This window comes from Erythrolamprus reginae, chromosome 1 (assembly GCF_031021105.1).
Source record: "Erythrolamprus reginae isolate rEryReg1 chromosome 1, rEryReg1.hap1, whole genome shotgun sequence".
Lineage (NCBI taxonomy): Eukaryota > Metazoa > Chordata > Lepidosauria > Squamata > Dipsadidae > Erythrolamprus > Erythrolamprus reginae.
The window spans coordinates 161,328,140-161,343,555 of NC_091950.1; the positions used below are offsets into that span (position 1 = coordinate 161,328,140).

The 15,416-nt window shown below is 39.8% G+C and overlaps 1 protein-coding gene across 1 annotated transcript in view; it reads left to right on the top strand.

The window, feature by feature from the left end:
• Positions 1–476: 476 nt before the first annotated feature.
• LOC139155472 (protein mono-ADP-ribosyltransferase PARP14-like) overlaps positions 477–15,416 on the top strand; it is a 48,222-nt gene continuing 33,282 nt past the window's right edge. Inside the window, exons 1-4 of the mRNA XM_070730612.1 lie at positions 477–706; positions 3,103–3,242; positions 9,439–9,472; positions 13,030–13,290. Of these exons, the coding sequence (XP_070586713.1) occupies positions 517–706; positions 3,103–3,242; positions 9,439–9,472; positions 13,030–13,290 (625 nt within the window). The 5' untranslated portion in view covers positions 477–516. The remainder of the gene's footprint in view (positions 707–3,102; positions 3,243–9,438; positions 9,473–13,029; positions 13,291–15,416) is intronic.

Here is a 15,416-nt window from a genome sequence, read left to right on the forward strand (position 1 = left end):
ATACAACTAATTACAGTCATAAATGGGAGATGGGTGATAGGAATGGTGAAAAACAATCTAGTAGTAATAGTAGTGGTTTTTCTTTGAATCGGCGGGCCTACCCGATTTTTAAAAAAGCATTTTTTCAAACCTCCTCAATGTCAATGGTAGGGGAATGATCTCAGGCTTGCAAAACCTGTTTCGGAAAGGGGGAAAAAAAGAAGAACGAAATCGGGCGAGGACTGCGCTCTAACTCTGTTTCCCAACCGTGGCAATTTGAAGAGATCTGGACTTCAACTCCTAGAATTCCCCAGCCCTGAGTGGAAAAAAATTAAGATAATCCAGCGACTCGGGGTGGTAGCGTGTTTGTGCAGGGAAGCCAAATCCCCAGTTGCCGCCTCGTCAACTTCCGTAGATCACGAAGATCACATGACCAAGAAAGAAACTCGGGAATCGCGTCTGTTGTGAGAAAACGAAAGCGAAAATGCCTCGCAGTCGAGGCGGGCTGAGGGAAGGGTTTTGCCACTATCCCGCAAGATGGCGGAGGGAGCGGGGACGCCCGCTTTTCCTGTGCTGCTGCAGGGAGCCTGGGGGAACCCCGATCCCCCCAAAAGTGTGAGGAACAAAATTCTCCGCTACTTCCAAAGCCGGAAAAAGTCGGGAGGGGGAGAATGCGAGATCCAGAAGCAAGGCGGGCAGATCTTGATCTGCTTTGCTCAGAAGGAAGGTAAGCGGAACCCACCCCCACCCCCAAATTCTCGATGCGATTCCTTGAGAATTTTCAACTCTCCCCCTCAATTTCTGCTCTGCTGGCTTTAAAGACGCGGTGAGCGGGAAGAAGAGGAAGCTGAGGTGCTAGTTTTCCGGATCACAGTGCCGGTTTTCCTGAATTAAATACTGTTCTTCTGATCACTGTACTAAGTCAGCACCCACCCTTCTAGACTAGAGAATGAAGTATTTGGGGAAATATGTTTTTTTTAAAGGCAGGAAAAAGAATATTTCCCCTGAAGAAGAAATGTGGAAAAACATTTTTCAAAATATTTTTAATTGAAAATCGTAAAAAAACATGTACAATAACAAAATGAGTCCTTTGGGATTGCGCGACATAAAAGTGGAAAGAAAGAAAAAGGGAGAGAGGGAGAGAGAAAGAAAGAGAAAGAAAGAATACACATGCTAAGCAACTATAACAAAAAACTAAACAAGGAACCCAAAAAGAAAACGAAAACTGAACACTTTAAAAAGAAAGAAATGGGATATTTCTCTCTTTTTAAAGTGTTCAGTTTTTGTTTTCAAATGTATGGCTACAAATCTTATGCAGTTATGCTGAATCTTTTAACATGTTAAAGTTATAGAATAGAATAAAATTCTTTATTTTATTGGCCAAGTGTGTTTGGTCACACAAGGAATTTGTCATTGGTGCATATATATATTTGCCAAGAATCATGAGGTAAAATACTTAATGATTGTCATAGGGGTCAAAGAAGGAACAAAGAAACAATCAATATTAATAAAAATCTTAAGGATACAAGCAGCAAATTACAGTCATAAGTGGGAGGAAATCGGTGTTAGGAATGATGAGAAAAAACTAGTAGCAATAGTGCAGATTTAGTAAATAGTTTGACAATGTTGTGGGAATTATTTGAGTGATGGCATTTGGGGGGGGAATCTGTTCTTGTGTCTAGTTGTCTTGGTGTGCAGTGCTCTGTAGGGCACTGAGGGTGGGAGTTCTAATAGTGATTGATGGTAAAGTTATTCATATCAAATAATAATAAGATTGTAGTTCTCTTCACATTCATACAATAGTCAGTTTTCAGTTTCTTTGTCACCCTTATCACACACTTTTGTCTACAAATTGTTCTACATATCTATATATTCTCATTGCTACCTCCTCTATACTATTTATATTATTTTATTTTCTTCTTATCCAACCATTTATACAGTTTGTCCCAGCTTTTGTAGTCTGTTTCTTTTTTTGCTTTTAGCTGCATTGTTAAGGAAGGTAGAAACCAGCCCAGTCTCCCAGGCCCAAGCAGAAACAGGCTGCCAGCTTTTAGAAATACAGATTTGGTAATCCATTCAGAAAGACTGGAGTCAAGACAGAAACTCAAATAAGCAACAGACAAAAGGTTGACAAAATTAGCTCAGACAAACACGTAGGATTTGCATTTTCACTTTTGCCTTGTAGAGCCAGTCATGACTCCATAGGAATCCAAAAGACAATAACCCCCCCCCACCCATTCTCAATTCCATTAGGTCAGCTGTCCCAGAACTGCACAAACCATGTGAGTGTTGGTTCAGTTCACCAATAAACAAATTCTTTCCAATCATCCTCCATTTTATTCCCGGCTTGGAAAGGGGCACGTACAAGTGCACTAGAGTGCCTTCCGTCCCCTGTCCTATTGCTCTCCTATATCTCCTATACCTTTCTTCTATTCCTATATCTCTTCTATTTCATTGATATGTTCTATTACTATATCTTCTTTTCTATTATTTCTTATATATATTTTAATATGAGTATCTCCTCTATAATCTTCATCATGTATTTTACTATGTGTATATAGATATATACCCACTAAAACCCTCATTATGTATTGGACAAAATAAATAAATAAACAATTTTTTAAATCCAGGGGATTGCTGGAAAAGTTTTTAAAAAAAATTACTGGTATGTTTTTGGTGGGGAAAAGTCACTTATTTCTCCTCCTCATGGTCTTTTGTCCCTTCCACATTTCCAATCTTTCCAAAGCAGTTTAAAAACTTTTTATCTTCAGACCCACAAATTTTGGAATGCTGAGAAAAGAGATGTAAAGATTACTACTTTTTTTTGGCATTGTACAAATAGTTTTAAACCCCAGATCTATAAGTACCATCCTCATCAAGTCTATTATTTAACTGGTTGTTTAAAATTTGGAAAATTGTTTAAAGTAATTACACCAAAATGCTAACCTTAGATTAAAAATGCACCTCTTAACTTGTACTGATGTAGGGAAACTATGGAGAGAAAGGATTGCTGAACTAATCTATATTAAGCATGATGGTACAAAGGTTGCATTGCTGCCTGTTTGTTTTTGGAAGTAGAAATGTTCTAATGATTCCTGTAATGTTTTTATTTTTATGACACAGTGAGGCAAAGAGTTCTCTCCCAGAAGATCCATGAGCTTGACTTGACAGGAAAAGGAACAGTAAAGCTGGAAGTCTCCCTGTATGAATCCAGAGACCCAGCAAAAGATAATGCACCCAAGAAGGAAATAATTTCTAAAAAGGTAACAATAACAATAGAGTTGGAAGGGACTTTGGAGGTCTTCTAGTCCAACCCCCTGCCTAGGCAGGAAACCCTACACTACTTCAAACAGATGGTTATCCAACATCTTCTTAAAAACTTCCAGTGTTGAAGCACTCACAACTTCTGGAGGCAAGCTGTTCCACTGATTAATTCTTCTAACTGTCAGGAAATATCTAAGTTACTTCTCTCCTGGTTCAGCTTCCACCCATTGCTTCTTGTTCTACCCTCAGGTGTTTTGGAGAATAGGTTGACTCCTTCTTTGTGGCAACCCCTGAGATATTGGAACACTGCTGTCATATCTCCCCAGTCCTTCTTTTCATTAAACTAGCTATGCCCATTTCCTGCAAACTTCTTCATATGTTTTAGCCTCCAGTCCCCTAATCATCTTTGTCGCTCTTCTCTGCACTTTTTCTAGAGTCCCAAAATCCTTTTTCCATCGTGGTGACCAGAATCGAATGCAGTATTCTAAGTGTGGCCTTACCATAAAGTGGTATTAACACTTTACATGATCTTGATTCTATCCCTCTGTTAGTCTAGAACTGTGTTGACTTTTTTGGCACCTGCTGCAGACTCCTGGCTCATATTTAAATGGTTGTCCACTAGGACTCCAAGATCCCTCTCACAGTTACTACTGCTGAGCAAAGTACTGCATATACTGTACCTGTGTACTTTGTTTTTCTTGTCTAAATATAGAACCTTGCCTTTTTCATTAATTAAGGTAACATTAATTCTCTTTTTTTAATTTTTTATTTATTTTAACAATAAACAAAACAGACAGACAGACACCCCCCCCTATATATATATATATAAATATAAATATAAATATATATATATATATATATATATATATACACACACACACACACACACACTGGTACCTCGAGATACGAGTTTAATTCGTTCCGGACCTGGGCTCTTAAGTCGAGCAGCTCTTATCTCGAACGACTTTTCCCCATAGGAATTAATGTAAATAATTTTAATTGGTTCCAGCCCTAAAAAAACTCACAAAGTTAGTCTAAATTATGCAGAAAGACATGTTTTTAATGAAGAAATGTACATGTACATATAAATGAATAATGAAGTTTCTTTCACTTAACTTGTAAACTTTCTTAAACTTTTAAATTTACATATGTTCAACTTCTCTGCCACCCAATCCTGTAGGACAGAGGTCCCCAACCCTTTTTGCACCAGGGACCGGCTTTAAGCGATCAAGAGAGGAATGGGTGAATGAATGGACGGAGGGTGGGAAGGAAGGAAGGAAAGAGGGAAGGGACAGGAACAGAGGAAGGAAGCAAGGAAACTTATGAAAGGGGAGAGTAAGAGAGGAATGAGTGAAGGGAGGGAGGGAGGGAAGAAGGTGGGAAGGAGAAAGAAAAGAAGAAATAGAGGAAGGGAAGGTAAAAGAGAGAAAGAAAAAGAGCAAGAAAGAAAGCTGCAAGCACCCCCCCGAGCCCCCCAGGCCGGCTGCAACCTTTTAAAACACGCGTGCCGCTTCGCAGCTGTCTCCTGAAGCCGAACGCGGAAGTTAGCGTTTGGCTTCAGGAGACAGCTCCTTGGCGCTTGTATCTCGAATTTGGGCTTGTAAGTAGAACAAAAATATCTCTCCCCTCCCAGCTCTTATCTCGAGTTGCTCTTAAGTAGAGCAGCTCTTATGTCGGGGTTCCACTGTGTATATATATATATATATATATATATATATATATATATATATATATATATATATATATATGTATGTTTTCGTAGATTTTCACGGGTACAGGTATGACGGTCTTGGTATATTCGGGTTTCTTCCCGTGTAGGATTTGGAAATTTCTGGCGACATTTCGACGAGGTCTCACTCGTCATCTTCAGGCTGGTGTTTCTGTTCTTGTTCTCAGGCAAACACTGCAAGACCTAAGCTGCCTTCCTTCCAGTATTTATAGAAGGAAGGCAGCTTAGGTCTCGCAGTGTTCGCCTGAGAACAAGGACAGAAACACCAGCCTGAAGATGACGAGTGAGACCTCGTCGAAACGTCGCCAGAAATTTCCAAATCCTACACGGGAAGAAACCCGAATAGAACAACACCGTCATATATATATACATATACATACATACATACATACATATATATATATATTTGTTTGTTTTCGTAGGTTTTCACGGGTATATGTATGTAGATTGTTCTGAGTTCGGGTTTTGCCCCGTGTAATATTTTGAGTGTCTATGCGACGTTTCGGTGAAATCACATTCACCATCATCAGGCTGAAGTTTTAAGCTTCGTGCTGTTGTAAATATGGAATGTTTGCAACTGCCATTTCTTCCTTATATATAGTGTTAGGAGTGGAGATTTGGTTTGAATGTAGCAAATAGAAAAAACCACCAAATCCAAAATAAAAGCCTCTCCCATCAGTGAAGAAATCCAACAAAGAATCATCCCGAGAGAAAAATCTTCCATATGTCCAAAACTCTATGGCCTTCCAAAAATACACAAAGAAGGAATACCTCTCAGGCCAATAGTCAGCTCCATAGGCTCCCCTCTACAAAATCTTGCCAAATTTTTAGCCAAATATCTTCAACCCTATACAGAAACTATCACCTCATATGTACAAAATTCATTCCACTTTATACAAATAATTAAAAAACAAAACCTACAACCTGGTGACCTACTTGTGAGTTTTGATGTCGTATCCCTTTTCACCCAAATACCTATTAAAGAAGCCTTAACAGCTATCCAAAACAAACACAAGCCCCCCAAATATATCTTAGATCTAACCAACCACTGCCTGACTAATACATACTTCATCTATAATGAACAAAGATATAAACAGATAGAGGGAGCCCCCATGGGATCGCCCCTCTCACCTGTCATCGCCAACCTCTATATGGAATATTTTGAAAATAATGCATTAGAGCAATCTAAACACAAACCTAAACTTTGGCTGAGATATGTTGATGATACTTTTGTAATTTGGCCACATAGAAGGGAAAAACTAGACAATTTCCTCACACATCTCAATAGCCTACACCCCAAAATACAATTTACTATGGAAACAGAAGCCAATGATCAACTTCCCTTTCTGGATGTACTAATCTATAAAAAACCCAATGGCACCCTAGGACACACCATCTACCAAAAGAAAACCCATACCAACCGTTATTTAAATGCACACTCCCACCACCACCCCGCACAGATCACCTCAGTAGCCAAAACTCTCATCACCAGAACCAAACGCCTAGCTGACCATGAGCACTTAAAAACTGAATTGAACAAACTCAAAGATGTATTAATTTCTAATGGATTCGAAAGGAAAACAATCACAAACCTAATAAAAAAAGAGACACCCCCCAAAAATCAAGATCAAGAACAGGATAATGGTACCACCCTCCTCCCTTACATCAAGGCACCACAGACAAAATTAGTAAAATTCTGCACAAACATAATATCAAAACTTCAGTTAAAAAAGAAGAAAAGACTTCCTCCCTTGTCCAGCACATTAAAAAAACAGGGCACGAAATGGACTTTGAAAAAACTAAATTACTTTCCAAAACAGAAAATTTATACAGAAGAATTACTATGGAAGCAATAGAGATAGAAAAACACCCCCTCTGCATAAATAAAAGAGATGACACGTCCCGCCTAACAGAGATTTGGAAACCAGCCTTAAACAAAAAAACATTTCATAATAATCACCATGTCAATCCTTCAAGTAATTGTGATTCCACCAACCAATCAAATCACTAAAACATAGTCACCCAATCTATTTGCTACATTCAAACCAAATCTCCACCCCTAACACTATATACAGTGGTACCTCAAGATACGAACCCCTCGTCTTACGAACAACTCGTGATACGAACCCGGGGTTCAGAAAAATTTTGCCTCTTCTTACGAACTTTTTTCGAGTTACGAACCGGCATTCGGAGACTGCTGGGAAGCCGCGCGGCTGTTTTAAAAGGTGACAGCCGGGCAGCGGGGCTTCCCAGAAGCCTCCCGAACGCCGGTTCGTAACTCGAACAAAGTTCGTAAGAAGAGGCAAAATTTTGCTGAACCCTGGGTTCGGTTCGGGAGGTTGCTGGGAAGCCCCCCAGGCCAGCTGCGACCTTTTAAAACACCCGCGCCGCTTCCCAGCTGTCTCCCGAAGCCGAACGCGGAAGTTCGGCTTTAGCGTTCGGCTTCAGGAGACAGCTGGGAAGCGGCGCGGGTGTTTTAAAAGGTCGCAGCCGGCCTGGGGGGCTTGCCAGCAAGCCCCCCAGGCCGGCTGTCACCTTTTAAAACACCCGCGCCGCTTCCCAGCAGTCGCCGAAAGCCGTTTTTTTTTGCGGGGTTTTTTTTGGTTGCACGGATTAATTGACTTTACATTGTTTCCTATGGGAAACAATGTTTCGTCTTACGAACCTTTCGTCTTACGAACCTCCTCCTTGCACCAATTAAGTTCGTATCATGAGGTATTACTGTATAAGGAAGAAATGGCAGTTGCAAACATTCCATATTTACAACAGCACGAAGCTTAAAACTTCAGCCTGATGATGGTGAATGTGATTTCACCGAAACGTCGCATAGACACTCAAAATATTACACGGGGCAAAACCCGAACTCAGAACAATCTACACACACACACACACACACACACACACACAAAATGAATATGGTTAATACTTTACAATTCTGTTTCCATTGATTCATTCTTTTTCTTAAATGTTAGTTCAATTTTTTTTCTTTTCTATCCAGGTATATAATTTTCCCCAAACTGTATAGTAGTCTTTATTTTGTTTATTCTGTAATTCACATGTTAATTTGCTTAATTTAGCACAATCTAGCATTTTCCTAATCACCATTTCTTCATTTGGTATGCAGTGATCCCCCGGGTATTGCGACCCCGATCATTGCGAAATGGCTATATGGCGATTTTGCAACCCGGAAGTAAAAACACCATCTGCGCATGCGCACCCTTTTTTCTATGGGCACGCATGCGTAGATGGCGCCGGGCAGATCAGCTGCTTGGCGGCTTCCCCCTCTTGCTGGCGGGAGGGCGAACGGCGGGCATCAGCGAGGAGTTTCCCCACCGCCCACGCAAACTCCTCGCTGCCGCCCGCCCTTCGCCCGCCCACGCCGTTCATTCTCGCCGCTTCAGGACTCAGCTGGGAATTCGCTTCAGGACTCAGCTGGGAAGCGGAGCGAGCGAGCGTGAGCGAACGGCTTGTCCGCCGCCCGCTCGCGCATCGCCCACCCACGCCGTTCATTCTCGCCGCTTCCCAGCTGAGTCCTGAAGCGAATTCGCTTCAGGACTCAGCTGGGAAGCGGCGAGCGCGAGCGAACGGCTTGTCCGCCGCCCGCTCGCGCATCGCCCGCCCACGCCGTTCATTCTCGCCGCTTCCCAGCTGAGTCCTGAAGCGAATTCGCTTCAGGACTCAGCTGGGAAGCGGCGAGAATGAACGGCGTGGGCGGGCGATGCGTGAGCAGGCGGCGGACAAGCTGAGTCCCCTTCCCAGGAACCCCAATCTTCGGCTCCTCGCTAGCGCTGCGGAAGTAAAAACCCGATCATTGCTAGGGGTCCTGGAACGGAACCCTCGCAATGATCGGGGGATCACTGTATTTTCCTTTTTCCAGGTTTGTGCAAACACCAACCTTGCTGATGTTAATATATGTGTTATCAAGTAGTAGTCTTCCTTAGTATGCTGTCCTCTAATTATTCCCAAAATATACATTTCCGGTTTCATTTCCAATTGATAATTTAACATTTCTTTCAACCAGTTTTGAATCCCAGACCAAAATTTTACTGCTTCTGGACATAACCACCAAATATGATAATACGTACCTATGGCAGATTTGCATTTCCAGCACTTATTACTTATGTTTGGATGAATTTTGGCTAAACGTGCTGGAGCATAATGCCACCGATAAAACATCTTATGTAAATTTTCTTTATACGATACCGACAATGTCATCTTATAATTAATTTTCCATGATTTTTGCTAATCGTCTAACTGAATAGAATAACCCAAATTTGTCATCCATGCTATCATATTATGTTTAACTACTTCCTCTGTATTTTCATAATTTAGTAAATAATTGTACATTTTGGAAATAAATCTATTTTGTAAGGTAACATTAATTCTCATACCTTGAAAGAGAGATCAACTGACGTTCCAGACTGTCTATTGACATGCTAATTTTCTCCTCCGCTTTTTATTTTTAGGCTCCGAGAGAAGAAAGTCAAGCAAGTGAGATAGGTAAATCCAACTTTTAAACATAGAGAAAATTTTATTTTGACACCAAGGGGAATTTTGGAGATGGAAGCAGTTGCTGGTGATAGCAGGTTCTTGGGTTTTCACAGGCCAAGAAGCAGATGATCCACCAGGAATTTACAGTGATCTAGACTTTGAAAAGTATAGAAAACAGCAAATCGGAGGTTCAAATTCTTCTGAGTTTCATTGTTTGGAGCTTGTTGGCCTAAAGAAGAAATCAAGAAAAATGGGGCAGGGTGAAAGTCGGTGAAGTCCGGTGCTGGGGCCATGCAGAGCTGCTCATCCAAGGGGCCATGGACCGGCAAGCTGCCCTCCGCTCTCTCTCTCACTCTCTCTCTCTGTTGCTGGCGTGGTGTACGAGAGAGAAAGAAAAAGGAGGGGAGAGAGAAAGAAAGCAAGAGAGAGAGAAAGGGAGAGATAGAGAGGGAGAGAGAGGGGGAGAGATAGAAATAGAGTGAGAGAGAGAGAAAGAAAGCAAGAGAGAAAGGGAGAGAGGGAGAGAAAGAGGGAGAGATAGAAATAGAATGAGAGAGAAAGAAAGCAAGAGGGAGAGAGAAAGGAAGAGGGAGAGATAGAAAGGGAAAGAAAGAAAGGGAGATAGAGAGAGAGGGAGAGAGAAAGAGGGAGATACAAGGAGGGAGAGAAAGAGTGAGGGAGAGAGAAAGAGGGAGAGAAAGAGAGGGACAGAGAGAGGGAGAGAGGAAGAGAAAGGGGGATAGATGGAAAGAGAGAGAGAAGAAAGAGAAAAATGAGAAAATGAGGGAGGAAAATGAAACATGAGAGAAGGAAGAAAAGAGAAGAGAAGTGTAGAGGAAGGAGGGAAGGAAGGAAGGAGAAATGGAGTTTGCTGATTTAAATTTAAATTTACTTATTAATAACGAAGTATAAATTATTACTTAATTACTTCTTTATTTTAAATATTGTATTTGTTCCAATTTTGTTTTTTACTTTAAATAAGATATGTGCAGTATGCATAGGGATTTGTTCATAGTTTTTTTTAATAGTCCGGCCCTCCAACAGTCTGAGGAACAGTGAACTGGCCCCCTGTGTAAAAAGTTTGGGGACCCCTGATATAGATAGCCCTTGACTTACAACCACAATTGAGCCCAATGTTTCTGTTGCTAAGTGAGATATTTGTTAAGTGAGTTTTGCCCCATTTTGCAAACTTTCTTGCCACTGTAGTTCAGTGACTCACTGCAGTTGTCAAGTTTGTAACAAGAGTTTTTCAGTGGATCTGGATTTCTCATTGACTTTGCTTGTCAGAAGGTCGCAAAAGGTGATCACATTACTCTGGGATGTTGCAACTGTCAAAAATACAAGCCAGTTGCCAAACATCTAAATTTTCATTGCATGACTGGGGATGCAAAAATGGTCATAAATGGGTGGGAAATATTAATGTTGCTTTTTTCAGTGCCATTGTAAATTTGAATGGTCGCTAAACAAATTGATGTAAGTTGAGGACTACCTGTATATAATTTCCCGATAATAGTGAAAGATGTAAGAGAAAAGAAAAATCCTTTTGCAAAAAATGCACAGCCAACCTATAGAATTTTTCTATTTCCAAATGAGTGTGTTGCAGCCACTGGCTTGGGTTGCTTGAAAGGAAAGTCAACAAATTCAGCATTTACTTTAATGACCTGTTGTGGATTACCTGTAGATGTAGCTTTTTAGTTGTCAGTAAGCATGGGTAGAATTGAGTTAATATCTCCTACATCAATACTGTATCTGATTAATTTTAAACCAAGAGAATGATAATTAAGCTGGAATGCTTAAAAAAAGAGTGGCATTCTGGCATTTTTAAATAAAAAATAAATGTAACTTCAGTAAAGTGAACAGAATTTTAAAGTAATGTGGTTTTTTATGCTGTCTTAGATACAATTCAGGAGTGCAAACAAATGAGGACCAGTCCATCTGTCCATCCATTACTTGGGGGGGGGTTGACCCCTTCAGAGTGAGTCTGCAACTTGGGAGTGCTCCTAGATCCACAGCTGAGGCAAAACATCATCTCTCGGCTGTGGCTAGGAGGACTTTTGCACAGGTTCACCTGGTGCACAGTTGCGGCCAGTGTTCCCTCTATTTTTTCCCCGGTGTGGGCGGAAAAGTATAGTGCCTGAGCGGCAGTCCCTTCGGGACTGGGCGGCATAAAAGTCCAAATAAATATATATATACATATATATATATATATACATACATACATACATACATACATACATATATAAATATAAATATAAATAAATAAATAGGAAATTTCCCTTCTTTTTTATTAAAAGAAATTAATAATAAAACAAAACCAAAACCTATTACTATTAAAACTAAAACAACCAGCAAAACCAAAAACACAACTATCAATAAATCCATGCTTTAAAATCTTCATTTCTTAAATATTTATCATGGTATTATAGTAATCTAATTTCATTCAATATTTCTAAGCTCAATTAATTTTCAGGCACTTAGCATTTACTATTATTAACTATCATCACTGTTCTACATTTCCAAGTATATTTTAAATTCATAATGCAAACTCATAAAATCATACAGTTTATATCATAAACCCCTGATAAACATGTATTTCCCATTAATTTTACCTATGTAATTATATATAGTTCTAAAATTCTAATCCAATTTTACAATTTTACGATACATCCTAATATTAAACACCTAAATATATCTTTTACGATCATGCTCAATCCATATTTAATAATCAAACATGCCTCCTCAAATTTCTACCACTGTCTCATTCCTTCCCCCTCACCTCTCTTTTTCCATTCCTGCCCCCCCCCTGTGTGTGTGTTTGTGTGTGATTGTGAACTCTTGAACCATTTCCAAAAAGAGGTGAGGGCTGGGTCTTGGTTATTACCTATAAAGCCCTACATGGCTTAGGACCAGATTACCTGTAGGACCGTCTTCTGCCTCATACATCTCGGTTGGCCTTCTCCAGGTCCCGTTTGCCAAGCAATGTTTCCTGGCAGGGCCACGGGGAAGGTCTTTCTCTGTGGCGGCTCTGGTCCTATGGAACCAACTTCCCCTGGAGATTTGTATGGCCCCACCCTTATAGCCTTTCAAAAGGCCTTAAAAACATGGCTCTGCCGGCAGGCTTGTAGTCGTTGAGCATTACACTCTGCTCTGGGCAGTAGCTATGAATGCATGAAGTATGAATGTTTATTGGGGGTTTTATATTGTATTTTTATAATTGTATTTATCTCTGTTTTTTATTCCTGTAAGCCACCTTGAGTTCACTCGGAGAAGGGCGACCTATAAATTTAATTAAATAAATAAATTTAATTAAGCAATTGTGCCTCCTATTTTTTCCCCTTCAGAATAGCAATCCTGGGGGGGTGGGGGGCTGGGAAAGAAGGCCCAAAGTCACCCAGTAAACTTTCAAGCCTAAGAAAGAGTTAGGACTAACAGTCTTTATTGGCTTCTGGGCCAGCCACTTCGCCACTATGCTAAACTGGCTCCCTGGTATATTTTAAGTAACTTAAAAATATAAATCAATATTGCGCAGCTTGATCTTGATTTTATTTTGTCCTTTTTGAAATTAGAAGTACAAGAAGACTGCCAAACAAAAAATGTTACCCCAAGTGGGGCAGCTGGGGAAGTTCCTCCACAAGCTGAGACGAATATTTTTGACTATCCCCAAAAGTTTTCACAAGTAGTTCTTGAAAATGTTGAAGAACATATCCACTTGGACACATTAACGCTCCTGGTAGATAACATCAATCCTCTTTCGGGAGATAGCACCTTCCATATTGAACGCATAAACGAGAAGAAGGCTGCAGTAGTAACCTTTCAGCAAAGCACCGGTAAGATCTCTAAGCTTATTGCTCAGATATTTAATATTTGGAGAATTCTATGGTATACAATATGCTTTCCTACTCAAGTATGTTTCTGATATGTTGAACTGCAGTCCCTGTCACCTATAGTCACTGGGGGGGGGGGTCACAAGAGTTTGAACCCCACAAATCAGCATTCTGATTCCTATATTGAAATGGCTGAAATAAAGGACATGTCTCCTGAGTGTGGGGAAGTTTGATAGGAAAATGTCTTAACTAAAACTTGCTAAATTGCATACTTCTATAAGAATGTGGTCATGATTAGTTTGGTACTTTCTTTATCTGCTTCTTAACTGTGCTTCCTGCTTATGGAACCAAGTAAAGTATAAAAGCATGCTGAATAATCCCCATTCTAATCTCTTGAAAATTGATATTGTAGTTTGAATTATGATCACATGCAACGGTTAATTTTTTTTAGCTTGAGCAAATTTAGTGTACTTAAACTAATTTTCTTGTAGTCTATTTTTCATTTTATTACTATATTCATTTAACATAAATGAAAGCCATGATTTATTCCTGGCAAAAAGACAAAGAAAATATTACATCTTCTTGAACCACAAGAATTTGAATAAAGATTGGAGTTTCTGTAAATGTTGCGTGTATGAATCTTTTAATAAATACTTCCTTGAATATTTATTTATTTATTTATTTTATTTGTTTTCTATATTTTTTAAAACTACATGTTGCAGTAATAGATTATGCCACCAAAAAAATAAAGCACGGTGAAGAAGTTGTTCAAGTTTTTCCAACCTTATGGGAGGACCCATCTTTGTCTAGATCTGAATAAACATGTGACTCAGAGAGAGTTGGACTCTGCCTATTTGTCTGTGCTGGACCAGACCTAGTGCTCCTGTTTAACAGGAGCACCATCACCCTTAGATCTGTGTCTAGTGTCTTAACTTTTTTGTCTTTGTTTTTCTCAGATCTGTATTCTTTAACTTTTTTGTCTTTTAATGCCCACGCCTGCTAACCATTTTCTACCCTGACAAGTACCAATGGAAATCTTCTGGTGGCACTGAAACTGAAGAACATTTCCATATTATCTGTGGATTTGTTCATATCTCAGTTGTTTCTTGAAACTTTGTAAAACATGAGCTCTTCTGCTCCCATACTTGCAGATTCTGAAATGCTGCTTAATCCACTCTTTCTCATTGCAAAATGTCACTTCAAAAGGTTTTCTTCTTTCATTTGTGTACCAGCAGTTCAATAGTCCTGCATAACGTTTGTTTATACTTTACATGGGGGAGAAGAGGGCCATGTTATAGATTATTTTTACATTGCTAAGCCATCTGAGTGACGGCTAAAGGAAAATGTCAAAGGTAACCTGCTGCCCCATGACATCATTTGGCCATATACTTAGCAGATGTGTTTCTCATAGGTAGTTATGAAAATGAACTGCCTTTTTCTACCAGAAAACTACTTAGCCATTCAACATTCTAAAGGAGAAGAATTGATGGTGGATGCCTTTTCTCTCTTTTTTAAAAGGCATTCATAATTAGGGAGATACTATTCATCACTACTTTTTTCCAGTTCCACTATACAGGTAATCTTCAGTGTATGACTTGGTGATCAAAGGTTTGACAGCCAAGGGGCCCCCTGTAGTCACATGACTGTATTTTGGGCAACTGGTCCGCATTTTATTGTTTTTATATTTATATTGTTATTGTAAGCCGCCCTGAGTCCTTCGGGATTGGGCGGCACAGAAGTTGAATTGGATGGATGGATGGATGGATGGATGGATGGATGGATGGATGGATGAATTGCAGTATCCCGTGGGGACGTGACCGCAATCTATGACATTTTTGCTGAAAACCAGTGTTTACTTTTCAATTTTCTTAAAAAATGCTTCATAGTGAATAATGGGTTTACGTAATAACTGCAGCATTTGCTTAAAAAGTGCAGCAATCACTCGACAAATCATGATGAGACTTATATATGGTTATAAGTTTAGGACTACCTATACCATCTGCTAATTTATTCATTGCTCCAGCCTTTTTCTCAAAGGAGCATTCTGTTCCATACAAATACTCCTGATCTAAGAATTCAGGCTGCTTTTAATGTGCTGTGAAATTCCTGGTGAAACAGACGTATCTAGG